The 18,854-nt window shown below is 49.4% G+C and overlaps 1 protein-coding gene across 1 annotated transcript; it reads left to right on the top strand.

Annotated features, from left to right (window-relative positions):
• The first annotated feature begins 2,037 nt into the window (after positions 1-2,037).
• On the top strand, positions 2,038-17,962 carry LOC104839766 (chromosome unknown open reading frame, human CXorf36). The gene is made up of 5 exons (XM_010580239.1): positions 2,038-2,409; positions 7,285-7,549; positions 13,972-14,145; positions 15,949-16,237; positions 17,412-17,962. The coding sequence occupies exons 1-5, from the start codon at positions 2,186-2,188 to the stop codon at positions 17,750-17,752; spliced, it is 1,293 nt and encodes a 430-aa protein (XP_010578541.1). The 5' UTR covers positions 2,038-2,185; the 3' UTR covers positions 17,753-17,962.
• The last annotated feature ends 892 nt before the right edge of the window (positions 17,963-18,854 follow it).

Here is an 18,854-nt window from a genome sequence, read left to right as displayed (position 1 = left end):
GTCATCAAGGCATCATTAATAGAACAGAAACCGTGCTATCCTTGTAGTGGTTTTTCATGGCAGAGCACGGGGTTTGCCGTGGGAAAGGCCTGGTTACCAGCCCCAGAGGCTGAAGCCCTCCCCTTTCCACACGTCGCCATGGGGCACTACAGGCTGAGGCACCAGGAGACGGGAGCCTGGGTCTCTTCTCTTAAAATTACAATGGAAAATTGACAATTGAAGGCAGGCAATTAAATTATTAAAGAAACTGAAGGATATGTATTTTATATATTACCTAATGAAGATAAAGACAGATTGCTAGCAATTAATTTTGGTACCATCCAGGGAATAGCTGGGCAGGGAGCACTGTGAACATGGCCAGTGTTGCAGAGCTACTGGCAGGAAACAGTGGGAAAGGCTGATTTCTGCAGAGGGGAAAGGAACAATGTACCAGCAATAGGAAATGCCAGGGATAAACTTCTGGATGTGGGAAGCGGTTAATACTGGTGTTTGGTTCTGGTATGGCTTTTTCCACCGCATATTTCAAAGAGCTTTATACTGGAGTATAAGGCCAAATGCGAACATGGCTCAGTGCAGAGCTGTGTGCTGAATGAATTTGCTGGCGTACCAGCATTGCCCAGCCCCTCTCATTTGCAGCTCTGGGAGGGTTCATTACATCCCCCTTCCCTCGCAGCAGGGCTCGTTATCCTCGTCTGTGCTGCACCCTGTAGACAAACCCTAAATGTCACGATCTCCATTTTGTGCATAGGGATGCACGGGGAGATGAAGGAACCACCCACAAGGGTACAGAGTCAAGGAGAGACCCCAGATCTCGCAAGTGCCACAACTAATGAGCGTCTCTGCTTGAAAGAGCTGCCTTGTGCTGTTAGGATCGCCCTCCTCTGGCAGCTCCTCTGGAAAATGAGGGGCAATCTCAGAGCCCAGCGTGCACCCCTGCAGCTCACGCGTCCCTTAGTCCCATCAGGCTGCTGTTAAATGCTGGAAGGGATAATAAAGGATGGCTACAGCGCACCTTTTTTCCTTTAAAAAATGTGCTAGGAAATGGCTTGCCCACATGGTGAGAGTGGTCCAGCTGCAGGGTCAAGAAGTCTCCAAAGCCTCAGTCCACTCCTCACTGTCACCACGGTGAGACACGACCCAGGAGAGCCTCCTGCATCAATCAAAACACGCCAGCTGGGGATGGGAGAGGAGCAAAGCCTGGTGCCACCACAGCAGCACGTGTAGTCCTGCGCCCAGTATCCAAGCCAGGACGGGTAGCCAGTAGTTGCCGTAATTTTCAAGTCTTTGACCTAATGAGAACATCTTTTGGGTGTGATCACAGTAGTTTCTTAACGCATTTGAAACTTCTGGCAAGCTCCCACATTAACCACCGGTCCTTCCTCTAGTTTCTTTCGAGTGCCAGGACCATCGGGAAAAGGGATTCAAAATCACACAAGTCCTACTGAAAAGCCCCATTTTTCAAGAGCAGCTTAGAGGCCAAGCTGTTACGTCAGCTGGGTGTTTTGGAAACCTTCAGGCTATCCTGCTTTCCATGGCATGAAACACTGCAGTGCAATTGCTTCTAAACAACTATTTTCAAGAAACAAAATGGTGAGAATTCCACCTGACAGTCTTTTCAGCACTTCTGTGAGAAGGAGAAACTGAGCCAAGAAAGCATCTGAGAAGTCAAGCGATGCACCATTGCAAATCTCCGGGAATAGAGCAACGCTAAGGGTCTGGCTTCTGGTAAAATGTGTGTTTCTGCCACACTATTATTCCTCCCAAATCAGTTTTTACTAAGTGTCCCGCATATGCCCTTTGCTCCAGCAACAGGATATCCTTCATTTGTCTGCACAAAGTGCAGATGAGCACTTCTTCATGTTGTTTTCCAAGTCGGCTGATGGGAGGGTCAGCAGGGGCCGAAGCAGCTGCACCAAGTAAAGGAAAGGTAACCATGGCAACCCAAGTTATCTGCATCCTCCATGTATTTCCTTCTCCCCACCCTACATCATATCTTTCCCACCCAAACCTCAAGCCAATAGAGCCAGTGACCAGCTGGCAGGATGGGGACTGCAGCAGGGTCTTCTTGCACCCAGCGTGTCTTGCCGTGTTTCAGGGCTCACTGCTGCAGGCTGAGGTCATCAAAAAGAGACCGAAAGCATAGAGAGGGGTAACTTGCAAAAGGCAGAGCTCTCCGCTACTGTAGATGGGGCACTGGATATGTTGCCTTTGCTCCAGAGTTGCAGATTCGTTGATGCTGCTCCTGGTTTTGGCTCTCAGCTGTAACCCTTCCACAGCAGCAACAGCTTCTCCATCTGCACCTCACATCAAACCCAGCTACAGTTTTGGCCGGACTTTCCTGGGACTTGATAAATGCAACGCCTGCATTGGGACATCCATTTGCAAGAAATTCTTTAAAGAAGAAATAAGGTCAGAAACTCAGCACAGTTATTTTTAAAGCATTCTGTATAGTAACTTGAAAGTTGCCTGTTAGTATTTCCAAGTATTTTAATGAATGACAATGCAAAGAGTAACTTAGCACCCGGTTGCCAGTACAGTGCCTAGTATTTTAATTAATGTCTATAAGTTGCTGCTTTGTCTCTTCTCTTTTAAAGCCACACAAATATGATCAGACTTCAGCCCTGAATTATAATTTGAAAGCAGGAGTAAAAGGCACAACTTTCTGCATAGAGAGTGGCTCCGAAACAATTCAAGGCAGTGGTGAGGGAAGGGAAGAGGGAAGGAAGAAATCAGCTTGTTTAGACGTACTGGAAATATTTTATTATGAGCAACTGAGTAAAGGCAAAGGAGATTTAGCTTTGTATGCTCCCCACGGACTGCGTTAACTACAAACATATAAACATGCTATATAATTTTGTACCAGGTGCAACAACACAAATGTGCGGAATTTCACGTGCGTATTAACTAAGATCAAAAGCGATCTAAACCTGCCTGAGGCATGAAGACTTTTGCACATTAGGTTACCTACACACTCGAAAATAGATGGGGCTAAATTATTAATACACTTTTGGGAGGTTTCTGTGAGAACTTGAAGGCAGAGGCAGAAATTCCATCTGCCTCGAAGACAATGAGACATATGCTGTCCAAGTGGTCGTCAGACTGATCCAATCAGTTTTAGGCTCAAAATCAGAGCGTATCTGACGACAGCAGGGAAGATGTTGCCAGTGTTTTTGAGGAGAAAGTTAAAGGCAGTGCTTGGCAGAGGAAGGGTTTATTGGGTCTGATATGATTTATAGAGCCATATGCACTTTCTTTTATAGATATAAAAGCCTGGGGGAGAAGAAATGGTTATAGTAAAATTGTATTTTTAATGCTGTAATGTAAGTAGTATAATATTGGACAAATCACCGTTTTTATCTTAAACTATCCTATAAAATGTAGCATAGTAAAACCATAATGGTTTGTCTGGGATGGACTTGTAATACCGAACATCCGTCCTTCCCTTTCTGCCTCTGGAAGAAGGCAGCTTGTGGCTTTGCTATGCCAGGGGACCCCTCGCCATGGCACACCAGGGGTCCCAGCCCTTGGCGCTTTGCCCTCTTGGCTTTCTGTCTCCCCCAGCTTGTCCTGAAGGTGATGCCAGAGCATGCAGTAAGTAAGTTGCAGAGGCATGAAGAAGGGCCAGGTCAGCAGTGCTGGGTTTCTCCCAGCCCAGCCCAGGCTCCGGTCCCAAAAAGCAGGATGGATTTGCAATCAGCGTGTTCAGCTGGCTGACACAGGCCGCTGTGGGTCTGCAGGGACTCGGGGTGCGTTTGGGGTACGAGCTGCCCTACATTTTATTCTCTGCAGCAGGGTGGCATGGGAGCTGGCTCCTACCCCGTGCCACAACCTGCTGCGGCCCCTTTGCCACTCACCTGTGCAGGGTTTTCAGGCACCTGTTGCTGGGTACAAAGCAGCTTCTGCACGTGCAGCTTGTCGCGGGTGCACAGTTTTGATTAACCCGCTTAGCCTCTGGGGACGTTGGGTCTATGCAGCTTCCTTCAGCCCCACTAAAAATGGCAGTAGCCTTCAGAAGCAAGCAAATGCCTCTGGCTGACCGGTGGCCAGCTGCATGCCGCACCGGAGCACAGGAAAGAAGTGCTACGTGAGCAAAAACAGGAGCCCCCCATGCTGGCTTTCCTCCAGGGGATAGTGGGAGAGGGGTGCGGGTATGCAGAGGGTCCGAGCAGGGCCCGGGAGCGCACAGCCGCAAACGTGTGGGAGCACGATGCTTCTGCCTCAGGGAAGGTAGAGGGGCTTCCTAAACCAGACACTTTTTTTTCTCTCCTGCGAGCCTGCAATCAGCTTCCCACAAGCAGTGCAGCACACAAATAAGTGATAACATACAGTTCTGCTCAGCACTTTGGAAAGGGTAACTTTCCAAATGTTCTCCTGAGCAGTCAGTCAGCTTCAGGCTTTTCTTCGCAGGGGTTAAACTGTTCTCCCACTTGATTTCTTGAACAGCAGGGATTTTTTGGCAAGTTGAAGGTTAAACGGGGGAAATTTCAGTGGCACTTATGCACTTCAATCCACCCCGGTGTACCTTTTCACATGTTCACAAAGGTGGATGGCACTTGGCCCTCTCTGTTTTAACCTCGTTAGAACATGCTTCATTAATTCTCCATCATTTCCGGGAGCTGTGACATGCATTCATAGTCAACTAACAAGAAAGAATATGTGGGTTTTGCTCCCAGAATATTTGGTGACTCATCTTGTGCTCTAATGTTCTTTACTTCCCTTATCTTTGCCCAACTTTATCCATCTGTAAATGAGAACACCAAAGCCTGCCTACCAACTGTCCTGAGAGCAGAGCGCAGCAGAAGTTTTCGTAAAATATTAGATTTTCAAAACACTGCAAAACTTAGCTGACCAAAACTATTTGCAGACGTGTGCCAATGCCAGTGATGAGCTTTGGCCAAAAGCAATGGGAAGGAAGTCTGAAAAAGCTAGAATGCTTCAATTTGATGGGTTTGTATATGGCATCTCTTTATTTTTGGTTTTAAGACTTAACTTACTTAAATTTAAAAAAAAAAAGTAGAACTCCAAATGCAAGCAAAATTATTTTGGCTGAAACAAAATACTTCATTTTATCCAGCAAAAAAGTTTGAGTTTCTTCAATGTTTAGTTCTGGGTTGATCTAAAATCTGTAATCTGTGACTGTGTTGTTCACACAGATCTTACTGAAAGTCTTAATTAAAGCACATTCAGGCCCTTAGCCAAAAGGCTTCATAGGAGAGTGAATTATTATTACAGCACAACTTGATGATGAATCTTGAAAGTATCTAGCAAGTGTGCCAGGCCAGTGCTGTGCTGCCCAGAAATGATGCCAAATACAGAACTGCTGTGGCCCATGCTAGGTTCCCAGGCCCATGTGGCTCTCCCCTGGGACCTCTGCAGAGGAAATCGCTCCATCCATGCTCAAATTAAGGCTCAGCCCTGAATTTCACACATCCATGCGCTGCTTGCATGCAGGAGGCGGCGCTTTCCTGGTATCTGCCTCACGTGAGCTCCCCTGAACACACATGCTTCAGCCAAATCACAAGGCATATTTGTGCTTAACTTAAAAAAAAAAGAAAGAAAGAGAAACCCAGCCCATAGCCATCTCTTCCCTGTACGTGCCTGGCACACTGTGCCTGCTTTGCAGATTAGGCACTGGGAGGGGTCATGATGCATAACAAATCACAGTGAGGAGTAGCAATTATTCTCTGCTCTTTAGTCCTAGCTCAAAACCAACCAAAAAAAAAAAACCCAAAACAAAAAAAAAAAAACCCAAAACAAACAAGGCATTTATTTTCTTGTCAAATGCCCTAATCGTAGGGAAGCTTCAATTTCATATTGGGCAAAGTGCCCAAATGACTGAAATGCCTGAACCCCTAAACCTGCTCATGCAAGGGGCCAGGCTCCTTTGCTTCTGGTCAGCCTGTGTCTCTGAGGCAAATCTTTCGAAGGAGGCACGTGGCTAGAGCCGAAAGCCAAAGCAGGGCAAGCACCAGCATTTCAGAGAGATGGGCTTTCCCCCCGGGCACCTGTGCTTGCCCAGAAGCTGAGGTGCGCAGGCTCCATGGTGGGGAAGAGGAGCGAGGCGCTGCCTGCAAGAGGTGTTGTGGGGAAGAGGACAGTTGGTCTCCAATCACGGAGGGCAGCTAGCATTGCTGAGTCAGTTATTTGCCTGAAGTCAGAGGAAATTAATCCCTCCCCAAATTTCCCTGTGCCGATTTCCCCACTGGAAGTCAAAAGGAAAGATCAGCTTCAGCTTTCAGATTTGTTCATGTCTTTTCATCTAACTCCAGCTAGCTGGTCCTGCAGGGAACCTCTTGCCTCTCCTGTTTCACTTCTGAGCTATCAGTTTTAATTTATGGTGAGATTAAATTAGGACCTGCTTTCTTACGCACACAGGCAAGAGTAGCATTAGGAGGTTTTAGAGGCAGCGAATGCGTGATGTTGGCCAAACCAAAGGTCAGAGTCCAGCCGCTTTCCAAGAGCAGGTTACAGACGTACTTACAAAACAGGCACCGCGCTCCTCAGCTCCTGCATGTGTGATGTGTGTGTGGGCAGGGCTGAGGGGGCTGCTGAAACAAAAAAAAATTGTCACAGCCTAATTACCAGGCCCATATGCTCCCCTCCTGTGCCTGTGTAGGGGGAGCAAATCAGTGCAAGATCTCCATGGCTACAGTGGTGCCACACGCCCAGGGCACACATCCCCCCGTGCCCCCATCGCACCCCAAACTCTGCCACTGCCCGGGGAGGTCGCTCATCCCGCCTGCTAAAATACAGCCAGTGAAATCAGGGGGGACTTGTCGACCCCGTTACCGAGTAAGGCCACCACCTCAAAACAAAGGGTCATTTTGGTATTCCCAAAGACATTTATTGTCAGGAGGTTTTGTTCTGCAGGGGCCCTTAAAGTGTTGAGTACTCCTTTTTTGGTCCCCCTTCTCCAGGATTAAGGAAATTTAAAAACGCCAGGGGTTCCCCGTGAACCAAAACCCCGCAGCCCTCTCCCTTCCTTCCCTCTCTCTACGCGGCCCAGAAGACCCCACTTGGGCACTTCGCCCCTGCCCCATGGCACTGTCAGTGACAAGGGATGGTTTAAGCGGGAAGCAAAGACGGACCTTTTTTCCAAAGCGCGTTTCCCTCAGCCCCCTCGCCTCACCCCCACGCCCGTGGCCGCTCGGCCTTTGCCGCGGGATGGCAGAAGGCCCCCCCCGGGGCCCGGCGGGTGGCGGAGCGACCGCGCTGGCGCTTGTGTGGGGTGTCCGTGTGGCTTGTTAACCCGCTCTCCGTGGGGCTCTTGTTTTGGTTTGGCAGGTTTGACACCTGGCTTTCTTCTCATTTAAAGCTGCCCCCCAGCTACCTGCTCAGCTACTCGGGCAACTACACCGACGATGCCAAGAGCTGGCGGCTGGTTGACATCACCCGGCTGACTTCCAAGTACCGCCACGACCGGGCCGACAAGCGCATCTGCACCTCCCTGCTGAAGACCAAGACCTGCAGCCTGGAGCGCGCCCTGCGCCGCACGCGTCGCTTCCAGAAGTGGCTGCGGGCCAAGCGGCTCACCCCCGACCTGGTCCAGGTCCGTGCCCCACACCGGCGGGGGTGGTGAGGGAGAGGGAGCCCCACGGGGGTGACATGTATTTTGGGGGGGGGAAATAGGGTCTGAGGGAGACGTGGCTGTGACTTGGTGGGTGGAGGGCGAGTTTGGGCGATGGCTGGCCCTGTCCTTCTTGCCCCGGTTGGTGGGTTCCCCCCTGTCTGAACCCACCTGCTGTGAGGGAGAGGCAAAATGAGGCCCCAAAACGAACAAGAGCACCTGAGGCCCAGGGCCAACCCTCCTCCAGCCATAGCAGCTCCACTGGGGATATTTCTGCTGGGATTTTTTCCGGTTTTCCATTATGACTCAGCACTAAATTTTTTTTTTTTTTGTCACAAAGCCATACCCAAAAGGTATGTGCCTTTCAAGCCTGTGCCTTGAAAGTGATTTTCCGCTGGGCTGGGACCTGGGGCAGGTTGGACCCCTCTGCTTGTGGCCAGCACAGGCGGTTGGAGCCAGAGCCTCGATTCCTCGTCCACCCGCCGTCTATAGCAAATGACCTCAGGTGCAAAGAAGCGCGCTGCCCTTTCCGTCACAGTCCTGGGGTGTCACAGGCGAAGCCAGGACAGGCTTGCCAGGGTGGGGGGGTCGCTGCCGCCAGGTAGACAGGTGGCAGTGGCGCAGGGAGACGGACACACAGGCAGGGCCGGAGGGGCAGAGCGGGCAGGGTCCAGAGGAAAGCCGGCGTCTGAGCACTGCCCACGCTGAGGGACGGCCATGGGGCAGGCGAGTGTGTTTTGCAGCTGCTGGCCTGCATCTGAGACCAAAAGTCCCCTCCCCAGATGCACAGGCATTCCCCTCACCTCATCCAAACAACAGCAAAGCGTTGCCATAACCGCTGGCAATGGGCAGGGGCCAGAGTGGAGGCTGGATATACCCTAAATGAGACCCTGAGAGGGAAAGAAAGGTTATTCCAGTACTTCTCCCCCTTTCGAGAAAGAAGTGGCTGTGAAAAAGGGACTTCATTTTTTTTCTTTAAAGAAGGCAACTGCTTCCTTATGCCTGCATGCTGCCGCATCCGTTCAGCTAAAGTTACACTGCTTGAGTTTTTCTGCTTCTGTTACCCCGTGGAGCAGCACGCCTGAGGAGGGAGAGTAGGAGACCCCATCCTGCAGCAGCAGTGCCGGAGCTGCACCGAGAAGGACACCCAAATCACTGACAGTCCCGCGTGGCAGGTTGCCCCAAAGGCAGCAGCCTCCTGGGGGGTGAGGTGCAGGATGACATGCGCCAGCCAGCAAAACTTTTTTGGTGCAAAGCTACACTGTACTTTGCCTAATAACCTCAGGAGAGGCACGAGGGAGAATAGGCAGATTTACATGGCTTCCACTCAGAGCATCCTTCGCCTGAGCTTGTGGGCCACTGGCAGGGACAATTCCTCCCCGGGGGGGCAGGCAGCAGCTTCCCAGGCACCCACTGGCCTCCACTGTCCTCCAAGGCAGCACTACAGGGGACTGCGGGAAGGCAAGCTGGGGTGGCAGGCCCTCCAGCCTTGCTGGAGTGTCCAGGGGGTTTGTGCAAAACCGTGCTGCCCCTGCAGCAGTGCTATGTGAAAGGGAAAGAGTCGAGAGCTTGAACCTTCCATTTGCTGAGCTGGTTGAAAAAGTAACCGGCGAAATGTGGCTCTGTGGTTTCTCAGATCTGCTGCAAAGTTAAATCATTAGCTGAGCCCAAATCCTTCTCCTTCAAAGGCTCCTATATGGTTTTCCCTACCCCGTCCTCTCCAAAACTGAACTCCTGGCTGAGCTGGGTTGCATGCACATGTACACATATGCATACACAGATGCACACATGCACATGGACACACATGCACACACATGCATGCACACATGCACGCACACATGCACACACAGCACCACGCAGAGACTCTGGCTGAGGCGTCCTGGCCTTGCACCTATCCAGTTTCTCCTGGGTGCTGGAATTTCCCCATGCAGCAGTGGGAAGCTGAGCTGACCCCAGCTCCAGGGTGCCTCTGAAGTGAGCTCAGGGGCCAGCCTGGGGGGACGTGCGCAGGGACAAACTCCCTGGGACATTTCAGCAACCCCTGCGGTTTTTTAGTTGGAGAGGGCGCAGGAGGCTGCAGGGAGGCCCAGACCTTTGCACACAGGCCTCAGGATTGCTCCGCTCGTGTTTTCATGGTTCCTTGGCTCTATGACCTTGGCTCTATTACCTAAACCGGGATATAAATCCCTTCTAACAGCATATAGGCTTGAATACACAGAGAAGCATAGCGATCCAGAGGCCCTGGGGCCTGCCTCCCCCTGCTTCCAGATTTCAGCAGAAATCACTATTTGAGATCAGGCACGTGCTCTGTAAAATGGCTTCTGGTTTCACAGTGGTCTGAATTGAAAAACAGCCTGTGGCAACGACATTTCAGTCATACGGTGTGTGTGAGTTTGGACGTGAGACACCCCGCCCCAAGTGCTGTTGTGTAGTTACAGGGTGACCCCCCCCCGCAAGCCATCCAGCCCCACCGAACCGGGCATCCCCTTCCTCTCTGCCCACCCCACCTGCCCTCCTCAGAGCCGAAAGCCGCAGGAGCACCTCTGCCTGCAGCCCAGCCCGGCGCTGCTGCCCCTCCGCCGTGTTTGCTGGGCAGACACATGTCGGTCACCCAGCATAAGCCATCGGAGGGGGTGTTTCTTGGGGGTACGACATGTCATTGCAAACACTTACCTGCAGCACTGCTCTTCCGGCTTTTTTTCTCCCCTCTCTCTTTTTGGAGGTGTTAACGGCACACCGTTCTTGGTGCCTAACGTGATGCCCACCCTGTTTCTCAAAGCTGCAGTCACCCAGCAGCGGCCATACTGCCCTCCCTGCAGTTTTTCCTATATAGCAGCACCATGGAAAGCTAATGGGCTCAGGTAATTTTGTCTTATAGAGCAGAGAATTACGACAAACCATAACATGCTTGAATCAAAATGACAGACCATGAAGTAATGTTTTTTCACTTTACACTGCCTGCCCTGCCTGACCCAGCCATCAGCTGAGCTGCCTGCCACAGTGATTATTTCACCAGCCACAACGAAAATCTTTATTGGATGCAGCAAAGTCTTCAGTCTTAAAATCCAGCCCGCCTCGGAGATGAGCAGGATTTAGCTGGGGCTTAGCCTGCACGGTAGCCCCAACCACCCGCTGTTTCGCCCAGGAGCTCATCACCTCAAACTGCGCTGCGTGCTTTTCCTGTTGGAGGGTAAGAACAACAACAAAGTGGGTTAGTTTCAGCACAGATCGCCCACAGGGAAAATTTACAGCCCTGCCTACAAAGCACAGCCTGGAAAAGTCTGAAGGCAGACAGACGAAAGTAGTACCAAGGTGAAAAGCCAGCCATTATCAGCCCCTCTCTCTAGGATGTACTGACCAGCACCTCTGCCTGCCCTCAGCAGATGTGCAGGCACCGTGGTTATTTGGCCTCCGAGTCCACTATACATCACTTTGCTCAGAGCACATGGGCAGCAGTTTGCTGATCTGGCAACTGGTCCGTCCTAGGGAAGGATGGGCATTACAGGGCTCCCAGAGCCACCTCCCAGACCTGCTGCCTCTTTGACCTGGTACCTCATCCTCAGATACATGCTTCAGTACGCCTGCTGGGAGTGGGGATGAGCCCTGTAGCTTCACAGGGCATCCTTAGTTTCTTTCTTTTGGGGGGTGAACATAACCCTTGGATTCAAACGGCCAGGAGCTGCAGGTGCTTTGACACCTACATCCAAGCGTTTCCTCCTGGAGCCCACCCTAAACCTGGGCGCTTGGTGAAGCTGCACCCAGGCGGTGGTGCAGGGGGCAGGAGGCGGCTGTGCTCCTGATCTGTGCCATCCCTCCTTGGGGTGGCTGAAGAGAAAGCCGAGTGAGGAGAAGTTGTCTTCCAGAGGTCTTCTTTGCGTCAGAGTAAATTGTGGGTGTGTCTGCTCTGGATATGCATACATACGCACAGATGGGAGTTTAAAATGCATTGCGTACTGTGCAGAAGGGAGAAGATAATCAGAGCTGAGTGCAGGTAGGCTTTGCAGGAACTAATCATTATCAGATATAAAAATGTGGGTATTTAATCAAAGTAAATAAGAAGCTTTCCATATCAATCACAAACAATACATCAGGCTGTCTGTCAGGTCTTATTCTCTGGGGTGATAAGATGCTGCAAAGGACTTAAGATATTCTCAGATAAATCAGTATCTCCAGTGTTTTGAGTATGTGTTCTTCAAATTTTTCTTCCATCGACAGTTTTTGTCTGACAGTTTTACAACTCCGGCTCCTTTTCTGCTGTAGGGATGTTTCCATCAGTCTGCTGGGAGGGGAGGTCCCACTTCACTGAAACACTCAAGCAGGTGCTGAAATTTATGCTGTTGACTAGCTCTGCCGAAATCAAAAGGCCCCACTGTCCAATTTTGGTGGATCGGGGCTTTATTAAATCATAGGAAGCTGCAACAATGGTTGATAGAAACGTGGTGGTACTCAGCCCTGCTTCTGCACTCCTGCACCGCCACTGGTGTGCCTGAAATGGTTCCTCAGAAAACAAGCATCTGTGATCATCACATGCAGTACATGACCACATCTGTGTTAAGAGGATGAGCTCTGACCTTGGAAAAAATCCTAATTAAAACTTTCATGCATTCTCTGCCACCATGATTTCTGTTCCTACTGCACACTCTTAAGGGTCTCAGCTTTTGCGTTCCAAACTCCTGGAGGCAGCAAGGCTTTCTAACTTTGGCTGCAAATATTTGCATACACACTGAGCTGCAAGAGACTTTCTCCACCACATTTCTCTTAATACAGTTCTGTTCTGTGCATTTTTTCTCACTTCTCCTCCAAAGGGAAAGTGACAGAGTCAGCCACAACGTGCCTGCAAGTGCTGTGAGACAGAAATCCATAACCATCCCTTCGCCCCCCTCCTTCTATAGTTTTAGATAATTAGTTGAAAAAATATTTCCTTGATAAGGCTACACCAGAGGAGAGGAGTCTATGAAGAACTGTAACTAGAACTGGGGAGAATTATTTTTGACAAATGTTTTATTCTCTTGGGGAAAAAGATGGTTCTTCAGTTGTTGCAAAACAATGCTCCAGTTGGGGTTGAGTTCCTCAGGTAGTTTTGACCAGCTACTGGCATTCAGGGCTTGTTCCGTGCAACCGATGGCCAAGGAGGGAGCGGCTGGGACCTCACTGAGGCCATCAGGGAGGCAGAGGAGGGGACGTGGGAGGCCCAGTCCCCCCTTTCCACCTCCGACCGTGAGAGCCGCACGCTCCTCCTTGCCTTGTTTCTTCATTTCTTTGTTGTGGCTGGGTAATTAAGTGTTTTATGCCAAATGAACAGCTCGCTCAGGAAGGGCTGAGAGAGACCTACCTCAGAGTTACCAAATGACTTGGGGAGATCCTGAGTCAAATCTTTGCTCTCAGCGTGAAGAATGGCAGGGAGCAATGTGAGCTCAAGTGCCCTTTCCTCTGAAGCATGTCTCCCAGCCATCAAATTATAAAGAAAACCCAAAACAATAAATGTGGCTACTGGGATCATTTGGAAGAAAAAGGCTTATCAAAAACCTGATTCCCTTCCCCAGCAGAGGCGTGGCAGGGCAGCATTTCTGTGCCACTATGGGCAACTCTCCATACGTCCGCTCTCCTTGGCTATTAAACAAGACTGAATTAAAAAAAAAAGGTCTTTTTTGACTACAAAGGTATAAATTTCTATGCCATTTATCCCAGTCATAGATTGCTTATGCAATTTTACAAGCCAAACCTCCAAATCTGAAAGGTGTAATAAAGTGATTGTTGACTCCATTAGCCCAACAATTCTTTATTTGTTGCTGGTATTTACAAAAAATTTGCACAGGCTATTCAAATTTGGTTTTGATAGTTAATGCACAAGTTTATCAGAGAGAGTATATCCTGTGCTTGTACCCACATGCAGTGTTTATTTACACTTTTAAAGCATGTTTACTGACCTTAGCAAATAGTATTTCCAAGAAAGCTGCTCACAGGTTAAGCAAATAGCGAAGCAATCTGAAGACATTATCTAACGAGGGAAGTGACTCACCGGCTTAATGACAGAGAGGCCTCCACCAGTGAGCCAGGATGCCAGGGCTGGAAAGCCGGGTGGAAGGAGGAGGCCCACTGGCATGGAGCAATGCAGTACTGCGCAGCTGGGGGGGAACGGGATTTGCAGTCTCCGTGGCTGTGCCGCGAAGACTGTGTGCCATTTTGGAAACCCGAATTGTGAACAGGCATTTTTTGGATGGTGCGGGGGTTTTTCCTAGGAGGGGTTTGCTGTACAGATCCCCCTGCGTGCTCGTACCCTTCAGCAGCTGTGCTGCAGGGGGTACAGTACAGAGGTGCACATACCACTGGCATGGCCCAAGCACATCGCAACATCTCAGGCTGGAAAATAAACATCTTTTTGTCGTATTTTCCTCTCTCACCAGGGCCTGTCTAGCCCAATGCTGCGCTGCCCATCCCAGCGTCTCCTGGACAGGATAGTGCGGCGCTACGCTGAGGTACCGGACGCTGGCAGCATCTACATGGACCACCTCACCGACCGGGACAAACTGCGCCTCCTGTACACACTGTCAGTGAATTCACATCCCATCTTGTTACAGGTACGTACCACTTCTTTGCCCCAGCTTGAAATGTCACCCCACGGCCCCTTGCAAGCGAACCCTTGCATGAGATGTGCACCAGCCCCTAGCTGCAGAGGAGTCTCAGCCCTACCCTTTGGCAAGCTCCCTAGCCCTAATAAAATGAGTTTCTTCTATAGAGTTGGATGGCTGAAGTCAGGCAGACTCCTGTGGTGCTCCTTGCATCAGCCTGTGAAGTTGCGGAGAGATATGGATGCCCAGCCCCTTAAATCAATCACAAGCCAGCCAGGTTATTGCATTAGTGCACTGTGAAAGCCAGGGTTTTTCACATCCCCAATACTTCACAGTGTTACGTTTGCATCACTATTACTTAAAATCACTTAAAATTACTTTAACATCACTTAAAATCAAAGCCTGTTTGTAAAAGAGAAAGAACATGTTTTAGCATGGGAGGACAACAATGCAGCGTTGAGGTTGAACATGGACTCAGGGAGCACTGACTTCCCAGGTTCCATGTGCCAGCACCGTTTTTGCCATTTACATGCCGCTGGTAACTAGCTCCGTAGCAAAGTGCAGTTTTACAGAGGTGTTTAGTGGAATCCCAAATACAGCTGAGCTCTGAGTTTGAAGACAGAGAGCTAGAAGGCCTCACGCCCCTCCTCTGGTCCCCTGCTGGCATGCCTGGCATGTGGGTCCTCTCTTTCTTTATGTGTGTTTCTGAGGGAGTTTCCTCACCACCACCCCTCCTTTAGTCCTCATCATTGCTGTTTCTTTCAACCTTTCGAGATTCCACAAAGAAGAGAGGCAGTGGCAGTATCTATCTCCTGCCACTGCTGCCCTCAGCAGCTCACAGGGCTCTGTCCGGTCCCAGGGCGGGGGAATGGTGCTCAGGCTCTGGGATTCTCCAGGGGGTCATTCAGCCACCCTGACCATGGCTCACTTGGGCACGAGGCTGTGGCTCTCAGCACTGTAAAGATGTGGGAATACAGCTTAAAGAGGTGAGAAAAATATGGTGAAGAGAAATGGCTTGATTTTATGTGGGTGCCCAAAATGCCTGCACAGCAGAAGGGAGAAGCAAACTTAAACATGAAACTGGATGAGTTCATAACCCTGCCTTGGCAGGGTCTGGTGTGCTGGGGAGACAGACAAGTAATAATGTAAATGGCAGAAAGCTTTGTGTTGGCATAGCTCAGCGGTCATGCAGTTTGATTTCCACCTGGGATAACTGCCCTGCTAGCATGAGCTGCAGCGATGCAGGGAGCATGGCCCAGGTGTCCCCACTGTAACACACACTCAGCACTTCTGTCCCTGAGACTGCAAAGTCTCTTACCAAAGAGCCAGGCAGTTCTTACAAATTAGCGAAAACTGCTTTAGCCCCACCTCACCTTCAAGCTGTGATTTCAGCTATGCAGTTCTCATGAGGGACCCATCAAAGGTTCTAGAAAGACACCTAAAATTAGCTCTTCTGTGCCTAAAATTTTCATGAATTTGAAATCTATTATTATATTGGACTTTCCAGTTAGTCTCCTTTATGGAATAGCTCTTGAAATATCAGATTCTTCTTCTTAATTAAAAAAAGGAAAAAAAAAAAGAAAAAAAAAGCAGCAAAGTTACTTCAGGACAGAGCAGAGCCTTCTCCAGCTGCTGCAGCAGGCTAGGGTGAGGAAGGGTGGCAGGATACTTTGGAAAGCAAAACACAACACTGGCACTGCTGCTTGAATGCCAGGGCATTTGAAAGTCCTCTGAGAGGGAGGTGGGTCCACGAGCATACCGTAGGAGCCAGCAGGGCAGGGGCAATCCCCCCTTTCCCGCTTTCCCCGGCAGATCTTCCCCGACGTGGAGGGATGGCCCTTCCCACGGTACCTGGGCTCCTGCGGGCGGCTGGTGGTCAGCGCCAGCACTCGGCCCCTGCGCGACTTCTACGGCGCGGCCCCCGAGGTGGCCGCCGACCTGGCCCTCCAGCTCCTCGCCGTCCTCCGCTCCATGGGCACCAACGACCTCAACTATTTCTTCTACTTCACCCACGTGGATGCTGGCACCTTCGGCGTGTTTAGCAACGGGCATCTGTTCATCCGGGATGCCAGCACGCTGGGGATCATCGACAAGGAGGAAGGTACTCAGCAGGCTCCGTAGCCGCGCATCTGTCGCAGGAGGGCTTAGCAAGGCAGGGGAAACAAATCTTTCACCCGCTACGCTCGGCTCTGCTGCTGATTATTTTTTTTTGATCAACCAAAGATCGCTTGCTGAATTGAATAATGACAAGTTCAAGGAGAGATTTACCAACAGCAAAAGCATCAGCAGCTCCTGCCATCCTGGCTCTGAGTTGGGAAGGTGGCAGGCGTTTTGTTTGTACAGTCAGTGGTTTGGTGACCGACCGTGGGTCCTTACGTCCTGCCTGGTCCCCTCTGTGGCTGGCAGAAGCATTCAGCGGGCACGGTGCTCACCATTCTCATTTGAAGTCTTCCTAAATCATCTCTTTTAAACCTTTTGCCACACAAATGTCAATATTTGCAAGTAGAAATTTCATAACTTCATTTGTTTTAAGTATTGGGTTAAATCAGACTCTTTTTAGGTGCGTTTATCACATTAACTAATAACCATTATTATTATTATTATAACAACAAAATCCCCCTTTTGTCATTTTTACATAAAATCAAGGGTTACTATTCACTTTTCACAGGTTACAGTGGTCTGATCCTGGAAGTAGAGCTAGTCAAAGACTATTCCTCCAATAATTTAACAATTTCATTTTGGATGTTCAAATTTTCAAAAGGCCTTTGCTCAGCTCTCACATTCAGCTGAGCAGATCTCAAATATTCAGAAGCAGCTGTCAGAGAATTTTCCACTGGGTTTCTTTTTCTTGTCCCAGCAGCTATTACTGTTAACTTGACTCCAGCTAGATGAGCTGTTGTTGCAATTTAATGATTTGGGGTAACATGGAAAAATCATGGGTTTGGCTATTTGTGGTAGTTTTTGTAGGAACTCCACATTTTAGGTTAGTACTGCAGTTCTTCTCATTTTTTCTGAATCAGTTTGACTTGACAGACTCCTCTCCAATTCCTCTGTCAGGCAGTTCTGCAGAGCTCTGTCATTCAGAAAAATATACTTATTTCAGGAGTGAGAAAATTGGCCTATATACAGCTACAGCACAGAGTACTTTGTGGTGAAAGATAGCCGTATCCTTTAGATAGTAACAAACCCCATGTTAATACAGAGGTACGGACATATGTGATTATCCAAGATTTCAGTACTGTCTTTCTAACAACTGGTTTAATTGCCTCTAACAGGGAGCCAGCTGATTGATGGCCAACAGGAGTATAAAGATATATTTAGCTGTTTGACTGTGGACTGCCAGTCTGCATTTGTGTCCTGTAACTCCATCAGAGAGAAGCACAGCCTCGTCATGGTGTGTCAAGAGCTTTTGCCTAAGCTGCTGAAGGGCAAATTCCTGCAACCTGTGCAGGACAAAATAGACAGCTTCCTGCAGCACTGCGCCGATGGCCTCACCGATGACCAGGGTGTCAACGAGGCGGTTGCAAAGCTGGCAGAGCTCCTGAAACCTCTGCGGTCTTGCGATTCCCGTTTTGCCTACCGCTACCCTGACTGCAAATACAGTGATAAATACTGATGGCTTCAGAGGAGGAGTCCGCCGGGAAGGACTGGAGCAGCATTAGCCCCCTGCCAGCATGGGAAGCAAGAAGGAACCAGGGTAGCTGGAAAGAGATGCACCAAATCTGGGGCTTCCTCATCAAGGCGGAGGAGGAGGGAGCAGAGTGCACGTGGGATCTATTGTTCATCTCCCAGGGATGCATTTGTTACATGGGATGTTTAGACATGATGTAAGGCTTATGGGTTGTTAGCATTATCGTGAGTGACATGGGCTACAGGATTAATAAATCTCATTCACGTGTTTTGGCCTTGGAAGAGTTTTCCATGCCATTTGCTAAAAGAAGGCAGCATGCTCACAACTAGCTAGCTAGAGGGGTTTTATTACCAAGAAAGCCTTTCTGATTGAGGTGATATATACCTAATGTGGGATGGATGGAAGTATTTAAGACTTTCCCTGTGGGGATTTTTAATGTGCTAAAAATCATAGATAAACTGAACCTCTGGATCAGTTCCATACCATCACCCATCACAGATCCCTTTTATAAAATATTTAAATTTTATTACTTTTATGGGACACAGAACAGAAAGACGCAATCAACAGCATTAAAAAGCTGAAAGGTCCCATGTCTCTTGAGACTTAATTTCTCTAATCCCCAAATATAATTACTTTTAGTTTTTCCCAAGCTGACGGGCAGTAATTGGAGACTAATAAAGGTTTTCGTTTTAAGATCAGAAAAAAAACAACTCTGGGATGTGATGGTCCAGGAGATACTTTCACGTTTTTCTCTCTAAAGAAAAGTGGAGGAACCATTTGCACAAAACAATTAAAATGGGAAAACTACCTTAAGAGGAGAAACAACACAGACAGAGGATGAGAGATTAGTTTACCCCGAGCCCGATGAGACTTGCTGAACACTCAATACTCCAGCGTAAGTGCTGGGGAGGTCTAAGTTCTGACCAGCAAGAGGTACAGCCATCCTCATCCATTTGCCTCTCAAAGGAGGAATCAGTAAGCCAGCCCCCAAAGGAGTGACTCAGGCACCTAAACTCTGGGGTGGTGGACTCTTTTTTCACAGCAGTGGCCAACCCAGGGCTGGACACAGGTGCCTCATTTTGGGGGG

Source organism: Haliaeetus leucocephalus, unplaced genomic scaffold (assembly GCF_000737465.1).
Source record: "Haliaeetus leucocephalus isolate CR32 unplaced genomic scaffold, Haliaeetus_leucocephalus-4.0 Scaffold702, whole genome shotgun sequence".
In the NCBI taxonomy this organism is placed as follows: Eukaryota; Metazoa; Chordata; class Aves; order Accipitriformes; family Accipitridae; genus Haliaeetus; species Haliaeetus leucocephalus.
The sequence above is the reverse complement of the archived record's forward strand: the minus strand, read 5'-3'. Positions and strand labels throughout refer to the sequence as shown.